General features: G+C 50.3%; 1 protein-coding gene across 1 annotated transcript in view; it reads right to left on the bottom strand.

The window, feature by feature from the left end:
• DOCK2 (dedicator of cytokinesis 2) overlaps window positions 1–17823 on the bottom strand; it is a 419924-nt gene that overhangs the window by 6996 nt on the left and 395105 nt on the right. The window contains exons 41-47 of the mRNA XM_058282039.1: window positions 15731–15872; window positions 13246–13327; window positions 11887–11971; window positions 11001–11087; window positions 9739–9915; window positions 9084–9167; window positions 370–507 (exon numbers count right to left, since the gene is read on the bottom strand). Of these exons, the coding sequence (XP_058138022.1) occupies window positions 370–507; window positions 9084–9167; window positions 9739–9915; window positions 11001–11087; window positions 11887–11971; window positions 13246–13327; window positions 15731–15872 (795 nt within the window). The remainder of the gene's footprint in view (window positions 1–369; window positions 508–9083; window positions 9168–9738; window positions 9916–11000; window positions 11088–11886; window positions 11972–13245; window positions 13328–15730; window positions 15873–17823) is intronic.

Here is a 17823-nt window from a genome sequence, read left to right as displayed (position 1 = left end):
TCTGAACCTCCAGAGGAGACACCAGAGGTTAAAAATAGTCCCTACCTCCCAGGCTTGTCGTGAGGAGGCTCGAATGACCTAAGAGATGTTAAGTCATTCAAGCTTGGCACATAGTAGGTGCTTCATCAAGGTAGCTTTACAATCAGGATAGTCCCTTGAGTGCTAAGGGCTCACTATCTAACTGGGGCTTATTTGGGGGTGATTTTTTGTGGGTTCAAGCTAGGAGGAAGGTTTTCCTGGCTCGGCCCCAGCAAAGCTGGCCCTTGGGCCCCACTGAGGCACGTCCCGTTGCTGGGCGCCTTCCAGCACTGGTGCCCATCGCCCTTCCCTGCCCCACCCCGCCCTCTTCCCACCGCAGCCACCACGTACCATCTCTCTGACGCCGTACTCCTTCTCCACCTTCACTTTCAGGTTCTTGAAACATTCCTCCATGCGGTCGTGGAAGGGCCGCAGGTTCTCCGACACCCTTTTCTCGTGGATCTTAATCCCAGCTCCCAGGAAGGGGATCTAGAGAGAGAGGGGGTGAAGGGTGAAGGGTGAGCCTGGCCTCGGCCAGGGACCAGTCCTCCAGGGTGCCGGGGACATGTTAGCCTTCTGAGACTCCACCAAGGGCCGTGAGGTCCTCTGAGACCTGCAGGCAGGCTCCCCAGCCACAGGAAACAGGGAAGTCTGCAACCCTGGGGTTTGCTCTGCAAGGGGGAGAAAGACCTTCAGCTGCCCTTGCCCCACCAGTGGGCTGGGTTCCCCCTTCAGATGCCGTATGTTTGGAAAATTTCTCCCTTGAAATCTGCTGTGGGGAGGAAGCTCTATTGCTCTGAATTTAAGCCTTGCCAAAGAAGTTTCTGGCAACATGGAAGGAAAAGTATGAATTGCAGAAGCTGGGAGACAGAGAAGAGCCGGAAGGGAAAAGAGGAGGCGTGGCACAGCCTTCGCTACAACATGGGAGGTCCAATTCCACTTTACAGGGTTGTTAAAGGAAGCTAGGGAGGTATTAACATCATAAAGTTAACCAACCAATAGGGAATCTTCAAAAGGTGATGCAAGGATATTAGAAGGTGCAGGAGGAGGGGCTGACTGATGCAAGGGCTTAATTCTTGTTTATCAACCAAGAAGGTCAATGGATACTAGTCCAACAGATGCCTCAAGGGAAAGCAGGAGGGGCATAGCAGACCTGGAAGAAACAGCTGAGAAAGCTGGTAGTGTGGCCTCTGGGACATACGAGGGGTGGGAAGAGGTAGAATGAGGATTATTTTGGAAAAAAAAAAAATAAAGCCTTCCGGTTTTAAAGGCGGAAGGTGGATGGAGGATAGTAGCTCACCTTCCAGAGTAGAGGGGGAGTTACTAAAAGAGAGGATGCCACTCTGCCTGTAGGAACCAGCAGAGGCCCAGGCCCAAGGGCTGTGGGCTGAGGTGCCCGAGGCACAAAAGGGCACAGGGAGGGAAGCGGATTTGGCCCAACAGATAGGGTGTCTGCCTACCACATGGGAGGTCCAGGGTTCAAACCCCAGGCCTCCGGACCTGTGTGGTGAGCTGGCCCACGCGCAGTGCTGATGCACTCAAGGAGTACAGTGTCACACAGGGATGTCCCTCACGTAGGGGAGCCCCACGCCAAGAAGTGCGCCCCGTAAGGAGAGCCGCCCAGCGCGAGAGAAAGTGCAGCCTGCCCAGGAATGGCGCCACACACATGGAGAGCTGACACAACAAGATGACGCAACAAAAGAAACACAGACAGAAGAGCACACAGTGAATGGACAGAGAGAACAGACAAATGGGCATGGGGTGAAGGGGAAAGAAATAAATAAAAAATAAATCTTTAAAAAAAAAAAAAGGGCATAAGGAGAGTCAGACTGGAAATACGGAGGGGAAGGGAAAGTCTGTTCACTGACACCTAGACCTTCCCCGTCTTTTCCCTTCCCAGTTCTCAAATTGCTATCAGTGCTGCAGCCAGAATCATCTTCCTCCACAAGAGCCTGCAGGGTGTGTCTCTGGGTAAAATGAACGACCTCATATAGACAGGTACCTGTGAGAAATCTGAGACCTCAGAGTAATGCCGTCGGCTGACAAGGCCTCTCTCACGTATACAGACTTCCATTCAGCTTTTTATGCCTCAGTTTAACTACAAAAAGATGGCCAAGGATCAACAGACATTAGGAGGAGGTTCTTCAGCATGAAAGAGACTAGAACCAAGGGAAGGGAAGATAGGGAAGAGAGGAAAGAAGGAGGGAGGGAGAAAGGAGGGAGGAAGGAGGGAGGGAAAGAAGGAGGGGGAGGGAGGGAAGGAGGGAAAGAAGGAGGGGGGAGGGAAGGAAGGAGGGAAAGAAGGAGGGGGGAGGGAAGGGGGGAGGGAAGGAAGGAGGGGGAGGGAGGGAAAAGGGGGGAGGGAGGGAGGGAGGGAAGAAGGGACTTGGAAAAAATAGAAAGAATGAAGAAAACCTAAAAAGTTTTGTTTTCAAACTTTTGATTAATGTACCAAAACAGAAAAGATCCTCCATCCATGAAACAAGACAAGGACTTTATTAAAAAGTGAAAGGAATGATCATGGAAATGCTATATATAAAAACTAGTGAGAGTTAAAGTTATACTTAGAGATCAACTTATAGCTTTTAGTCTTATATATTAGCAAAGACAGAAAATCATTTAGTTCAGGAAATTAGTAAAAGAGCAGCAAGTTAAACCCCAAGAGAGAAGAAAGAAGGAAATAATGAAAGAAAAGACATGAATAAAAAAGAAAACATATAATAAAGGGAGCCAATCAAGCAAAAAGTTGTTTCTTTGAAAAGGCATAAACCTAATAACCCCCAAAAAAGACTATTCAAGAAAAACAGAAGGTATCAACAATTAATATCAGTATTGAGAAATGAGTATCACTTCAGATAGTACATTTAAAGAAGATATTATAAAAAAAAGCGTATGCCGAAAAAAGGAATATTTTGATAAAATGGATAAATTGCTAGGAACACATAATTTACCAAAAGGACACAAAATAAATAGGAAGCCTGATAACTTTTAAATAAATAAATAGAATACATCCTTTAAAATATTCTCACAAAGAAAAACTCTTGGCCCAATGTGGCTTTACTAACAAATTCTACCAAACATTTAAGGAGTAAATAAATGACAACATTACACAAACTTTTCCAAAAAAAGGAAAGGAGGAAGCTGACTTGGCCCAGTGGTTATGGCATCCATCTACCACATGGGAGGTCCACGGTTCAAACCCCGGGCCTCCTTGACACGTGTGGAGCTGGCCCATGTGCAGTGCTGATGCGCGCAAGGAGGGCCCTGCCTTGCAGGGGTGTCCCCTGAGTGGGGGGCCCCACACACAAGGAGTGCGCCCCATAAGGAGAGCCGCCCAGTGTGAAAGAAAATGCAGCCTGCCCAGGAATGGCGCCGCACACACAGAAAGCTGACACAACAAGATGATCCAACAAAAAGAAACACAGATTCCCGGTGCTGCGGATAAGGATAGAAGCAGTCACAGAAGAACACACAGAAAATGAACACAGAGCAGACAATGGCGGGGGTGGGGGGGAGTGGGCACGGGGGGGCAGAGGAAGGGGAGAGAAATAAATAAAAAATAAATCCTTAAAAAAAAAGGAAAGGAAAAATAGGGAACAATCTCCAACTCACTTTTTAAGGCCAGGTAAACTTTGTTATGAAAACTGAACAAGGATATTAGAGGAAAAGAAAATTATACGCTAATATTGCTTATAAGCATAGGTACAAAAATCCTAATGAAAATGTTCGCAAATAGAATTCTGCAGTATATAAAAATGATAATACATCACGATTATGTGGTATTTACTTCATATATGCAAGGTTGGTTTAACATTCTAAAATCACCTAATTCACCACATTAACAGACTTAAAGTTAACATGACAGACTAAAGACTGCATGCACTGATGCAGAGAAGGCATTTGGCAAAATTAAAAACCCATTCATGATAAACTAACAAGCTAGGAATAGAATAGAACATCTTTAAAATGTCATGCTCTTTGAACTGTTGACTAGCCCTGTTGCTGGGGGAACAGATGTGCTCTCTTTCCTCTTCATCAGTGAAATAAGCAAGAAAAATATGAAAAATTTAAAGATTGGAAAAGGAAAAGTACAACTTTCGATATTAACAGATGATATGATTGTATACATAGAAAATCCAAAAGAATTTACAAGCAATTTGACTTAAGAAGTGAATTTAGCAAGGTTGCTGGATATAAGGTCAACATATAAAAAAGTCAGTTGTGTTTATATCAAAAAGCAATTGAAAAGTGAAATTTAAAAGAAATACCACTTATAATAGGATGAAAACATCAATACCTAGGAAAAAATCTAATAAAAGATGAGCAAGACTTTGACACCAAAAACAATAAAACATCGTTGAGATAAAGAACTAAATAAATGGAGAGATATCACATATTCATGGCTTAGAAGACTCAATATTGTGAAGACATCAACTCTCCCCAAGTTAATCTAGATAGTTAATGCATTCCTAATCAAATCTTCATGTGCTTTTTGGGAATGTACAGGAATTGACAAGCTGATTTTAAAGTCTATAGAGAAATGCAAAAGACACAGAGCCAAAATAAACTTGAAGAAAAACAATACATTTGAAATAGTCTCACAACCAGATTGGAGATTTACTACAAAGTCATAGAAATTAAGACAGCATGGTTCAAGAATGGACAAACAGACCAGTAGGACAGAATAGAAAGTCCAGAAATATATATATATATATATATATATATATACGCACACATACATAAACATATATTTACATAAAACTTTATGTCAAAAGTGCTATTGTAATCAGTGGGGAAACTAATGGTCTTTATAACAAAGGGAGCTGGAGAAATTGGAAATCTGTATGGAAAAATAAAAATTGCCCCTTACTTTACTTTAGCCAAGATGGACCACAGACAAAATATGAAAGATAAAACAATAAAACTTCAGAATAAAATACAGGAGCCCTGATCATACAAACTGATATATTAAACTGCTTCAAAATTAGAAACTTCTGGTCAACAAAATGTATCATTAAGAAAGTTAACAGATAAGCCAAAGACTGATAGATACCTGCAATAAATATATTTGACAAAGAACCCATAACTAGTATATATATATACATTTATATAAATCAATAATAAAAAGACAACAATTACTAAAATAGGCAAAAGATTTGAAAAATCATTTCACAAAAAGGTTATACAATCAGCCAATAAGCATATGAAAATGTGCTCACAATCGTCGTTCATCAAGGAACTGCAAATTCAAACTAAGCTGACATACCACTACATACCTGCCAGAAGATCTAAAATGGAAAAGACTCACAGTATCAAGTGTCGGTGAGAATGTGGAGCAGTTGTGACTGTTAGACTCTTACAGCTGTGTGTAAATTGTTCAGCCACTATGGAAAACTTTCTTGGCAACCAGTAAGGCTAAACGTGTATGATCCAGTAATTCCACTAGTAGGTATGTACTGAGGGGATTGAGTGTTTATGTCCACCAGATGACATGTACTAGAATGTTCATAGCAACTTTAGTAATAAAACACAAAACCTGCAAACAACCCAAATGCCCATCAGGAGACTGGATAAATAAACTTTGGTGTATTCATATGATGGATAACATTTAGAAACAAACAAAAAGACAAATCTCTGATACATGCAAAAAAGCGGATGTAACTCAAAGATATCATGTTGGGTAATAGAACATGCAACAAAGTGGATGTATCTCAAAGGCATCATGTTGGGCAATAGAAGCCTGAAACACAATAGTGCATTCTGCATAATATCATTACATGATGACCAAGAACAGGCAAAACTAACCTGTGGTGCTAGAAGTGTGACAGTATCTACTAAAGCTGAATATTCTGCTGCAGCAGTTTGACTCCTAGGTATATGCCCAACAGAAATTGTGTACCAGGTAAACCCAAACAAGAATAGTCAGAGCAGCATTATTTGCAATAGTCCCAATCAGAAACTTACCCAAATTTCCATCAACAGAAAAATAGATTAAGTTCATTTTGGTGTAGTCATACTATTATGACTGCTATACATTAACAAAAATGAATGAACTATAGCTATGTACCACAAAATGGATACATTTCACAGATATAAGACTGAGCAAAAGAAGTTAGACCCGAAAGGATGCATACTATATGATTCAAATTTTATCAGCAAAAGTAAACTACGGGGGAAGAGGATTTGGCTCAACTGAAAGAGTGTCCTCCTACCAAATGGGAGGCCCAGAGTTCAACCCCAGGGCCTCCTGACCCGTGTGATGAGCTGGCCCACATGCAGTGCTGATGCGTGCAAGGAGTGCCATGCCACACAGGAGTGTCCTCTGCGTAGGGGAGCCCCACGTGCAAGGAGTGTGCCCTGTAAGGAGAGCCACCCCGTGTGAAAAAAGTGCAGCCTGTCCAGAAGTGGCGCTGCACATACAGAGAGCTGATACGGCAAAATGACTCAACAAAAAGAGACACAGATACAGATTCCCAGTGCCACTGACAAGAATCCAAGCAGAGAAGAACACACAGCAAATGGACACAGAGAGCAGACAAATGGGGAAGTAGGGGAAGGTGAGAAAAATAAAAATAAATCTTAAAAAAAAGTAAACTATGGTGTTTACTAACGCATGCTTAGGTTAATGCCTATTGTTAAGAGCAAGGAAATGATTACCTTAAAAGCAGGATAGTGGCCCACAGTGGGGAGAGGTAGAAGGAGGCACAAGGTGGGCTCCTGATTTCTTCAACAGGCAGTGGTTGCATGGGTGTGTGCATTGTGATAAATCAATGAGCCGTATGGATTTATATGTACACTTCTGTTTGTAACGTTTCACAACAAAAAGTGTAAAAAACGAATATACTGTAGACATCTTCCCATGCTGATAAATATAGACAAAAAGCTTAAAAAAGAAAAAGAAGAAATTTATTTTGAAATATGCAAACTCTTGCACACAAAATGGCACTTGAAAGCTTCAGCGTGTGTTGGGTTGCTAGACGTGCGAGTAAATTCTCCTTTGAAATCTAGGGTTCTCATGTTTTGAGAAAATGGTGTGTATTTGGCTTTGCGAAAAAACAAGATCTAAGCTAGAATTAAGCTCCAAGGGGGCAGGGAGCAGGCCCGTGTCCGCCCAGCTCCCTCCGTTGCCTGACACTGTGCCTGGGACACAATAGCGACTCAGTAAACCCTGGTTGCAAGATGGGATGAAATGGAATGGACCTGGGAGAGCCAACTGGCTCTGTGGAATAATGTAAAAAGCTTGCTTTGCCTGTGAGCAGGTCTACCTCTTTTGAGTTTAAGAGCCCACAGTTAGGGTGCCTGGACTCTAGGGGAGGAGCGGGGGAGGAACAAGGTTCAGAGCCCTCTCCTCTGGGGGGTAAAGTTGGTCTCGGTAAGGAGGCTGCCTGGGTGGGCGGGGCTGCTATGGAAAAGGTGGCCACTAGAGGGCACCACCGGGAGGCCCACCTAATGGCTTGTGGAAGAGGTTAACATCTCACACATGCTTTCAAGTTTCACTTCTTTGTAGTTGCCCTCTAGCATCTACTAGTGCTGAGAATTTCCTTTGAAGTTACAGCCGTTTTAGCTGTGCTGTGAGGCTCGGTCTGGGCTCAGGGTGCGGTGGACACAGCACGGAGAAGCTGACTGCAGGGGAGCTGCCAGCAGAGGAGCCCAGCTCAGTGGCCTGGTTTGAGAGTGACATCCTACCACTAAGCAAATTTGTGGGATGTGTCGGACCTCCTGAGATCCCCCCAGGAATATCTGGCGAAAGGGAATCTACTCAAAGCCTGGCTTTCCTGCTTCCCAAACTGGGGGTTGCGAAGAGGAATTGCATTATTTGGGGATTAAAGGGCATGGTAACCCCTGAAGGCTGGGGACCTCGGGGGGGGATTGGGTTTCACAGACGGCAAAAGGCAAGATGGGAAAGAAAATTCTGGATGCACAAGATGTATTCAGGAAAAGGCGCCTGTGCAATGCTCGACTTTTCATTTTTAAAGCCCCACTTTGCATAAATTGGCAGAGGCAGAGAAGGACCTGAATTAGGAATCATTATTTTAAGAAAAGAGGCTGCACCTAGTGCTTCTCACTCCCTGATTTCCCCAGAGTCACAGAACTCCCTCCTGCCAAAGCTTGCTCCTCTTTGCACAGTGACTGGCAAGAAGGGAGGGAGAGAGGAAAGGCCGCCGCACAGAGCTGCCCCCAGGCCCTGCCCTCTGGAGCCCACCCTGTGGTCTGTAGGGCCGGGGGTAGCAGGGAGCCAGTGACGTTTGCGGAGGGGCTGCGGCAGGCCTGTGGGCACAGCCGCCAAGGTCTCTTTTCCAGGGAAGAGGAGAGAGGGAGGGGAAGGAAGAAAGGGGGGAAAGGAGAGAGGGAAGCAGAGAGAGAGGAGTAAGATGTGAAGAGGAGGGAGCAGAGAGAGGCAAGAGTCAGAGCGGGAAGGGGCAACGAACTTCAAGAGGGGGACCGGCAGGGACAGGTGCACAGAAAAAAAGAAGGAAAGAGTCGAGAGGACGGGAGCATGGACAGAAGGCCTAGGAATAGACGGGATGCGGGGAAGACGAGCGCAGGGAGGGAGCCCCGTGTGGGCAGGACGGCGCCTTCCAGTCCCAGCGAGGGCTGAGCAGCTTGCGAAAGAACGAAGGCCCTTTTGAAGGCAAACCGACCAAACGAAGGCCTCGGTTATTTTCAAAAGCTGATATCCATCTAAGCATCATCTGCAGCAAGCTGGGCCGGCTGCGGAAGGAGAGGCGGGCTGCAGGCCCAAGTCTCCCATCATCTGATTGGAGCGAGCTGGGGGTGGGGGAAGGCGGCGGGGGCCTGGTTTCATTTTCATTTCACCGCCTCCTGAATGCCACGCCGGCTACAGCGACATGACCCCATCCACGTCCACCCCACGCGAGCAGGGACATCCTGAGGTCTGTCCCAGGATGAGCACGCTCAGTGTCGTACAGGGCGCAGACAGGGGCTCAAGGGCAAGGAGACCGCCGTGACATGGGGCCACGCCAGCCAGAGGCCAGCAAAAGGAAAGCGCGCAGGAGAGGAGAGGGAGGAGGCCGGGGTGCCCCAGCCCGGCTCCACGGCGGTACCTGCCACGCGATCAGGTCCTTGAGGCGGCTCAGCTTGTCCTGGTCCTCGGGGTGGTCCCTGGTGTACTCCTCAGTGAAGAAGGCCTGGGTGGAAGGTAGGAGCTGTGGTTCCCGATCTCGAGGCACGGACCCCAGAGCCAGTTTTTCTGACCATAAAGGAGATTCGATTTGAGAGGGGCGGGGGTGAGGTCTCAGGAATTGGATGGGCCTTTAGTTAGTAACCTCTGAGGACAGGCATCATTTTCTCCTCCAGGAGGCTCAAACAGGCCCCTGCTGGGAAGAGCCACGAAGCCCAGTGGTTCTCCAATGGGTGCCTGAACGCATCAACCACAGCCGCATCACCCAGGCACTTGCTGGAAACGACCTGTGGCTGCTGTACATCTGTGGCCTGGCTCTCAGACATCCCAAAGCCTTTCCGTAACAGAGGTGTCTGGATCCGTCCCATGGAATAAAGGCCCTTATGACCCCTGCCCCTCTGAGCCCCAGCACAGGGTGTGGCCTGAGGCCACGGGAGCCCGGCTCAGGCACGAGGCTGTCAGGCTCGGGAAGGTGCTGAGGTCCCACCGAGCTGCAGTGTCCCTTTGGGGGTGAGGCCAGCCCCAGCGCACAGGCTCCAGGCCCTGCTGTCCCGGCTCTGCCTCCCGGGAGCCCTCACCTTCTCGTACTTGGCGAATCCCCCCATGACGGCGGGGTCCACGATTCCGTTCAGCAGCATGGAAAGCGGATTAATGGGGAGGCTCTCGTCACTCTGGTACTGGTTTATCATCATCAGGATCTTCTCGTTGGCCGAGGACATGGTTTCGATGGCATTCTCCAGAGGGCTAATCGTGGTCTGTTGAGGACAGAGCACTGAGGAGAAGGGGCCTTAGCAAATTTGCTTTAAAAACAGGTGGAGAGGGAAGTGGACTTGGCCCAGTGGTTAGGGCGTCTGTCTACCACATGGGAGGTCCGCGGTTCAAACCCCGGGCCTCCTTGACCCGTGTGGAGCTGGCCCATGCGCAGTGCTGATGTGCGCAAGGAGTGCCGTGCCACGCTGGGGTGTCCCCCACGTAGGGGAGCCCCACGCGCAAGGAGTGCGCCCCATAAGGAGAGCTGCCCAGTGCAAAAGAAAGTGCAGCCTGCCCAGGAATGGCGCCGCACACACGGAGAGCTGACACAAGAAGACAATGCAACAAAAAGAAACACAGATTCCTGTGCCGCTGACAGCAACAGAAGCGGACAAAGAAGACACAGCAAATAGACACAGAGAACAGATAACTGGGGTAGGGGGAGGGGAGAGAAATTAAAGGAAAAATAAATAAAACAGGTAGAAGTGTTGGTATTGGTTTCATTTGGGGTCGGAATCCAAACAAGGCATTGTTCCCAGAGAGGCCATAGTGGGAGCTTGTAATTAGTGAGCTCTGGAGGCGGACAAGCTGCTTCCCGAGATACAGCTTTCTCTGGGGAGGTGGAGGCAGCAAGGACTGGTGCTTGGAAGGGTGGCGGTGGACGGGCATGCCCCAGGGAAGTTTTCTCTCATTACCTCCAAGAAAGTGTACTCCAGTCAGCCCACCCAGAATGGGCTGAGCGCCTACTGTGCATGAGCTGTTTACTGGGATGACCCCAGCAGCTGGCGCAGCAATTGCCCCACCTGGCACATTCTGGGCCTGGAGGATCTGATGGTTTTAAGGGGGTCCTGGTTCCCAGGTGAGAAGGGGGCCCAGGTGTAGCTGGGAAGAGTAAACTAAACACCTCCTTAGAGAGCAGTCTACACAGAGGGTCAATCGAATGCATCAGCCGGTGCATTCTCAGAGCATGGGACCTGGAGTGAAAAAATAAATTCGGGGCTGGCAAACTTTCCCTAAAAGGCCAGGGAGTGAAAATAACGGGCCCTGCCATGGCAGAGAGGAGGGCCTGGCGTGAACGTCCTTTTCTCACCTGGGACATGTGAACCACCTCGAACCAGCGCAGGATCCCCGGGAGCTTGTAGGCGGTCATGAAGGAAGTTCTCTCGATCCACATGGACTGTCCGGAGTGGAACAGGTGGCAAGGGCAGGAGAGCAGCACATGTAGGAAACTGGGCATCAGAAAAGCCTGGGGCGGCCTGCCAGGCTCCCAGGCTCCCGCCAGCTCCGGGTCAGAATGAATATGCAGAGACCCAGGAGCACATTCTCCCCTTACCTCTCCAGAGGGTTTCCCAGGCTGAAGTTTAAGTGTGCCCTGGATTTAGGCTAAGCAGATTTTAACCTGGGTCCATGAACAGTCTAAATTTTTAGGCATCATTATATTCATGCTGCTCCACAGTGTTGCTTAAATTCTCAGAGGGGCAGTGACCCCTAAGAATCCCAGGGTCAGACAAAGAGCCGAGAAAGGCTGGGAGCCACCCGCTCATTCCAGCCTGGCCCCTGGGGATAGAAGACAGATCCCAGCCGGGGCACACTGCCCCGCTGACGGGCACTCAGGCACAGGCGTGCCCCGGCCACCGCTGCTTGTTGGTATTTCTTGGCAGGTCTGACCTCACCAACGACCCTCCTTAGCCTGAGGGCTTCTACCTCCTGGAAAAGCCTGAGCTGGGCCAGGGGCCTTTCACACAGGTCCCAGGTTGCCTCTTGAAAGGGCCAAGGCTCTGAATGGCACAGGAATGAGAAAACACGCCCAACTGAAGAGACAGCGACCGGGTGCCTTGGACGAGAGCAGGTCAGCGTTTCTCTCCTGGTCTTTGGAGCAAGTCCCCTCCCGCTCCGAAGCCGACGGCTGCGGCCTTGGCCGGTCGAGGTGGGCCAGGGCGGTGGGCAAGGCTGGCCGAGGGCCGGGAGATACTCACGGCAAACTCATTCTCGGGGTCGACGGTCCCCTTGCGCACGGGCCGGGAGTAGTGGAACTTGTGCACGTAGTTGGATTTGTAAAAGCTGAAAGGCAGGAAGAGACGGGCTGCTGCCAGCTGGGCCTGGCCGCGGGCACGCGGGAGCTGAGCTGGCCCTGCTCTGTCCAGCGAGGCCCGTCCTCCCCGGCCGGCAGGAAACTTCAGGACCGGAGGAGCCCTCGCTGGAACATCTACCACCCACGCCTGTGTGCTGAGCTCCCTAAAGGTGACTTCTGCCAGGCAGTTTAGAAGGCAGCCTGGCTTCACGCCCCTGCTGGAACACAGCCCCCTTTGGGGTGGAGGCATTTGAAGGATGCATTTAGGCTTCCCTGGGTCACCATGCCGTGGTCTCAGCCTGGATGCTGGAATGTGGGAGGTCAGAGCTGAAATCCCAGGGGTGCCCTCCCAGGGCTCTGCAGGTGCCCCAGTCAACCCCTGAGTGAATCACTCTTCCTGAATCTCTAGTGAGTCCCAACCAGCGGCCCGACCGAGCTGGGGTCCAGGCCGAGCGGCCCCTGCTCAGCCGCCCGCCCGGCTATGGGGCTGGCGCAAAGGGCTGCCTCCCGCAGAGGGAGAGGCTCCTGGGTCTGACTGGTCCACCCGGTGGGGAGGCCCTTTCCTAAGACACGAAAGGGCTACATCGGGTACCGGGACCTGCGGGCGGGAGCCTGGCCCTCGGGAGGGGTGCTGCCTGGGCCCACAGCCCCCCTCGTGGTCTCACCCCTGACCTTGCAGTCTGGGGTTAAACAGATTGACCCCCGCCCTCCGGCTGCTTCCTCCAGCATCCCTTCAGTGCGGTCAGACCACATCCACGTCAACCAGTCACCTCAGCAAATGTTTGCCAGGGCCCTTCGGGAGAGCGTCTCGGCGCCAGCAGCACCCAGGCCTCCCGCAGGCCCCTGCCCCGTCCATCCTCACCCTGACCCCGCCCCCGCTGGCCCGGCCCCGCCCCTGCTGGCCCCTGCCCCGCCCATGCTCACCCTGGCCCTGCCCCCGCTGGCCCCCATCCCACCCACGCTTCCGGCCGCAGTTCCCTCAGAGCCATCTGAGCAATAGGGCCTCTGTGTCCACGTCAGCGAATCTGACTCACGCTCCCCGGGGGTGCTGCCTTCCCGGCAAGCCCAGGCCCGGGCCCTCCCATCCACCTCTGGCTTCAGCATTTTGAGGGGCAGAGCCCAAATGGCTAAATGGAGATGATCCTGTTCCCAAGCTAAGCGGGGGAGTTGACCGGTGATGACAGAGAAGGGCCTGGCAGGGCACTGGCGCCCGGTGCCACCAGCCCCAGCCCCATCCATCCTCCCGGGGGGCTGCGGATCTCACTTTATAATCTGGTCGGGCACCGGCTTGTTCTTGAACCTGGTGTGTTCATCCAAGACGGGCTGGACAGTGAAACACTGGATGTCTGCACCCTGCAGTTAAGGGCTTACAACGGGAATGGCATCTGGTGGATTTACAGCACTCAGTCGATTGTAGAGCTCCTCTAACCGTGCCCTCGGTTTAATCTCTCCAATTCCACTGAGTGGTGTTTTAACACAAATTGATAGGGACATCGAGGTCAGAGAAGCTGGGCTACTTGTTCAAGGTCACACAGCTTGGAAGAACAGAGCAGGGCTTTTGTACTTAGGTCTTTGACCCTAAGCCCAGGGTTCTTTATCCTACTCACTCCTCAAAGGCCAGTCCTCTGGCAGGCAGCGTCAGCATTCCCTGAGCTCTTAGGCGACCCACTGCCCTCCCCCATGGTAAATGTTAATAAAGAGATTCTATTCACTCATGAATCTAAAACAAAATGATGGTGCAATAGAAAGGACACAGGTTCTGAGACAGCTAGATCTGGGGGTTCAAATCTCAGCTCCATCACTAAACAGCTTTTGGCCACAGGCAAGCTGCTTTACCTCTCTGCCCCATATTCCTTCTCCATGAAATAGGGAAAATTAATGCCTGCATTACAGATTTTACGGGGATTAAATAAATAAGGATCATAAAGCCCTCCATCCCATGTAGGCCATGCAGCAAATGTCAGCCCTTCCCCCTTCCTTTTCCACAAGGTTCCTGGCACTGCCTCAGGCCTCGGGGCCCAAATACAGTGACATGGCCAGGAACACATGTTCACTCCCCCTAACCTCCACCCCAAGTTCAAAGGCCGTGGAGCTGTTCACCATCAGGATCCCACTCAGAAGGGCCTTAGCGCTAACCTGGCATCTCACTTGTAACCGAACTCGCGTTTGCAACGAGCCAGCCCCACCTCTCCCCACCAGTTGCGTGTCCTCCGCAAATAACCACGTTAGAGCAGGCATGAAGGGCAGGCAGGCATAATGAAAAGGTTACCGATGAATATTTAACACCCAGGGGAAAAATATTTGGATTAAAGTTTCGCAGATTTAGCAGACCCGCCATGAGACCTGTCAACCCCATTTTAAAGGCTGTAACTTAATTTGTGCTAAAGGGTGCAAGGCGGGGAGCCAGGCTGGGTCCGGGCCCCGCCTGGCTCAGCTGCCTCCTTATCCTTGGGTGGATAAGCCCACCACCGCCGCCAGCCCCACGCTTTGGTGCCTCAAACCTGCTAATCCCGCCCCTGGCACTCGCATCCCCTCCGCCCTCGGCTTTCATCTGTGTCCCAAGAAAGCTTGCTCTCTCCCTCCCTTCTCTCTCTGTTTGGTCATCTCTCTCTCTCTTTTTCTTTCTCTCCTGTTTTCTTTTCATTTTCTTTCTGTTAATCAGCCAGTATGTATGGCGAGTCTGCTTTGTGAAAGGCAGCGGGGATTGGGGGGGATTGGTGCAGCGAACAGCAGCGCCAGGCTCTTCTCTCACGGAGCTGACATTCTCGCTTACGTTTACGGGAGTTTAAAACCACAGAAGGTGACGGCAGATCGTGACGCACTCTCTAAAGAAAGCAAACAGGGTTTGGAAATAATGGAGTCATGCAATGCCCAGACAAGGCCTCTTGAGGTAAGGTGCTCAGGGAAGGCCTCTGCCAGGAGGTGACACCCAAGTTAGGACCTGAAGGGTGAGCAAGAGTCGGTCATGTATGGGACTGCGGGAAGAGCATTCCAAGCAGAGGGAACAGAAAACGCAAAGGCCTAGAGGTGGGAAAAAGCTGGACAAATTTAAGTGACAGACGCAGAGTGACCAGAGGGAGGTGAGCAAGGGTAAGGATGGGGAGGGGAGGGCAAAGATGACACTGGGAAGGGAGGGGCTGAGTGGGGGCAAGGACAGCCTTGCCGACCTCGCTCAGGAGTTTTGACTTCCTTGTGAGAGCAACATGGAGCCACTGCAGGGCTTCAAATTTGCTGTGCTCCTTCCTACTTAAGCCCTTTGCGCAGGACGGTCCTTCATTCCATCTGGAACATTCTCCCCACCTCCCATAACCTTTGACAGGTTACTTGCCACATACGTCACCTGCCTCAAGGAAGACTTCCCTGCCTTCCCAACCACGGTGCCCTGAGCGGCTTCCTCTCGGCATTTGTCACATTTTTATAAATAAATATTTAATAGCATACTCAGTTGTTTAACGCCTTCTCGTAAGCTCCAGGAGGGCAGAACCAGGCTGTGAGCGTAATCTCCGGTGCCTTGCATGATGCTTGGCACAGACTTAGGGCTGGATAATGTTCACTGCAAGAATGAATGAGTGAGCAAAGTAATCAAACGAACGGGGCATTTAGAGTTAACCGAGGTGGGGTCTCTGGATCCCGCCCTGGACGTCTGAGATCGGCACCACTGCGCAGGGAACCTGAGCTTTAAGACGGGGCTTTGCGGGCTCCATCCTGCCCAGGCCTGGCCCTTTCACGGGGCCGTACTCCAAGGATACACTGGCCTGGTGCGTTCTTCACGTCCTCCCCGGGCGCCGACGTGGTGTTCATCTTCTCCGCGTTGGGGAACTGGCTCATCAGCTGCATCTGGAAATCTTCTCTGCGCTCGTACTCCTTCCCCCGGTAGATGAACACTTTGTTCTGCAGAGAAACGGCACCTGTCAGAGATCCCAGCATCCAGGCTCAGCGGGCGTGGCCCAAGCAAACCTGAGGACTTGTGGGAAGAGCGCGGTGGTGGCGGCCCGTGGCAGAGCTCTGCCCCCGCCGTTTCCCACCAGTGAAAGGAGGAGCTCGTCCGACTGCCCTTCTAGCTGACACACACCGCTTCTCCAAAGAGCCTGCCTAAGGGGAGGGAGGTCACAGATCCCAAAGACAGTCTGCTAAGACGTGCCAGGTTCAGCTTTCAGCGCCAACTCTCCACGTGATTCTCACTGCGTCATGCCCGCTCTCCTATTTGCATGTCCACAAATGGTCCCTCCTCCCTTTAATGGGTCTGTGAAGTCTCTTCTTGAGAAAGAACCAGAATTTGGGCCCTTCATGGCCTGGACTCCAGACACAAGCTCCATGGAAACACAAGGTTCTTTGGCCATGGTAGCTTCTTCAAGACAAAAACGCCTCAACTGGGGTTGATTTTGCCTCCAGAGGTCATTTGGCAACATCTGGAGACATTTTGGGTTGTCACGACTTGGGGTGTCCTATTGGCATCCAGAGCATAGAGGTCAGGGGTGTGGCTAAGCATACTACGAGGCACAGGACAGCCTCTCACCACCAAGAATTGCGTCAATCGCCCTGAGGTCAAGAAGCAATTTTCTAGACCACCCCTGCACCATCTGAGCTGCCTGCACTAGCTCCCAATTTCTTCTGTCCAAACCCCAATCTGTCACTTACCTCTGTGTGTCTGCACTTCTGAACCTGACCGATCAGCAGGGGAGCCTAGAGGCCTAAAAGTTCAGATCCCCAGGCCACACTGCAGATGTGCCAAAATGGAACCTATGGGGCGGGGCCCGGGACACTGGAACAAGTTTCCCAGGGGATTCTGATGTGATCAGGATTTGGAAGTCACTTACGGAGGCATTGCACCTAGGAAACCCTTGCCATCCACTTCTGCCACTCATGACAGCCCTTCCCGTAGCAAACTCTGGCTTCCACTTTGGTTGGTAACGGTGAGAGTGATCATGTGAGATCAGAGATGGACTAATTCTTTTTATTTCCCTAACCCTAGAATTGAGCCAAGACTCTGGGAAGACTACAGCTGACGTAATCCAACTCTCTACGTGATGGATGAACAATCCACTCCCACTGTCATTCACAAACTGTGGTCCAGCGTCTCTAAGGGCTCCCAAGACCCTCCCGGAGATCCACACGGTCAAAACCCTCTTCCCTCTAATCCTAAATTATGAATTCCTTTTTCACTTTCATTTTCTCATGCGCGTATAGTGGAGTTTCCTAGTGGCTGCATATATTATATAACAACAGATTGAATGCACCAGCAGTTAGGAGAATCCAGCTGCCTCTTATTAAGCGAGGCATTAAAAGAGATTTTTGGAAATGTAAAGCAATGCCATTCTTTTCACTACATTTTAAAATTAGAAAATAGAGCTGTTTTTCATAAAAATGTAATTTATGTTACCCTGTAATGGGTTTATTGTTACTTTTAAATAAATTGATAAAATCTTGAAATTTTCTGCTTTTAGTTTTTTACATGGTTCATGTCAATAGATGTAGCCTGCAAATGCAAAAATTCTTTGGGGGTCGTCAGTAATTTTTAAGAGTGTAAAAGTGTCCTGAGAACAAAAAGTTTGAGAACCATGGCTCTACACTATCTGCTGGGTAGCAGAGACCACCCAGCCTCTCTTGGAACACCGAATTCCGTTACGGAGAGCTCACTACCTTGCAAGACGGCTCTTACCGTTGCATAGTTAGAGAAAGGTAAGAAGGGGGCTGATGGTGGTTACGATCGAGCAGGGCTGCAGAGGGTGCTGCATGGAGGCAGCTCCTGGACAGAGGAGAGCACAACTCTGGAGAGCACCAAGGAGATCCCCAAACCACAGGGATGGCCAGCGTGCCAAGGCCATGGGACCTGGTGCCCGGG

Source organism: Dasypus novemcinctus, chromosome 2 (genome assembly GCF_030445035.2).
Source record: "Dasypus novemcinctus isolate mDasNov1 chromosome 2, mDasNov1.1.hap2, whole genome shotgun sequence".
Lineage (NCBI taxonomy): Eukaryota > Metazoa > Chordata > Mammalia > Cingulata > Dasypodidae > Dasypus > Dasypus novemcinctus.
This window is presented reverse-complemented; position numbering and strand designations above follow the sequence as displayed.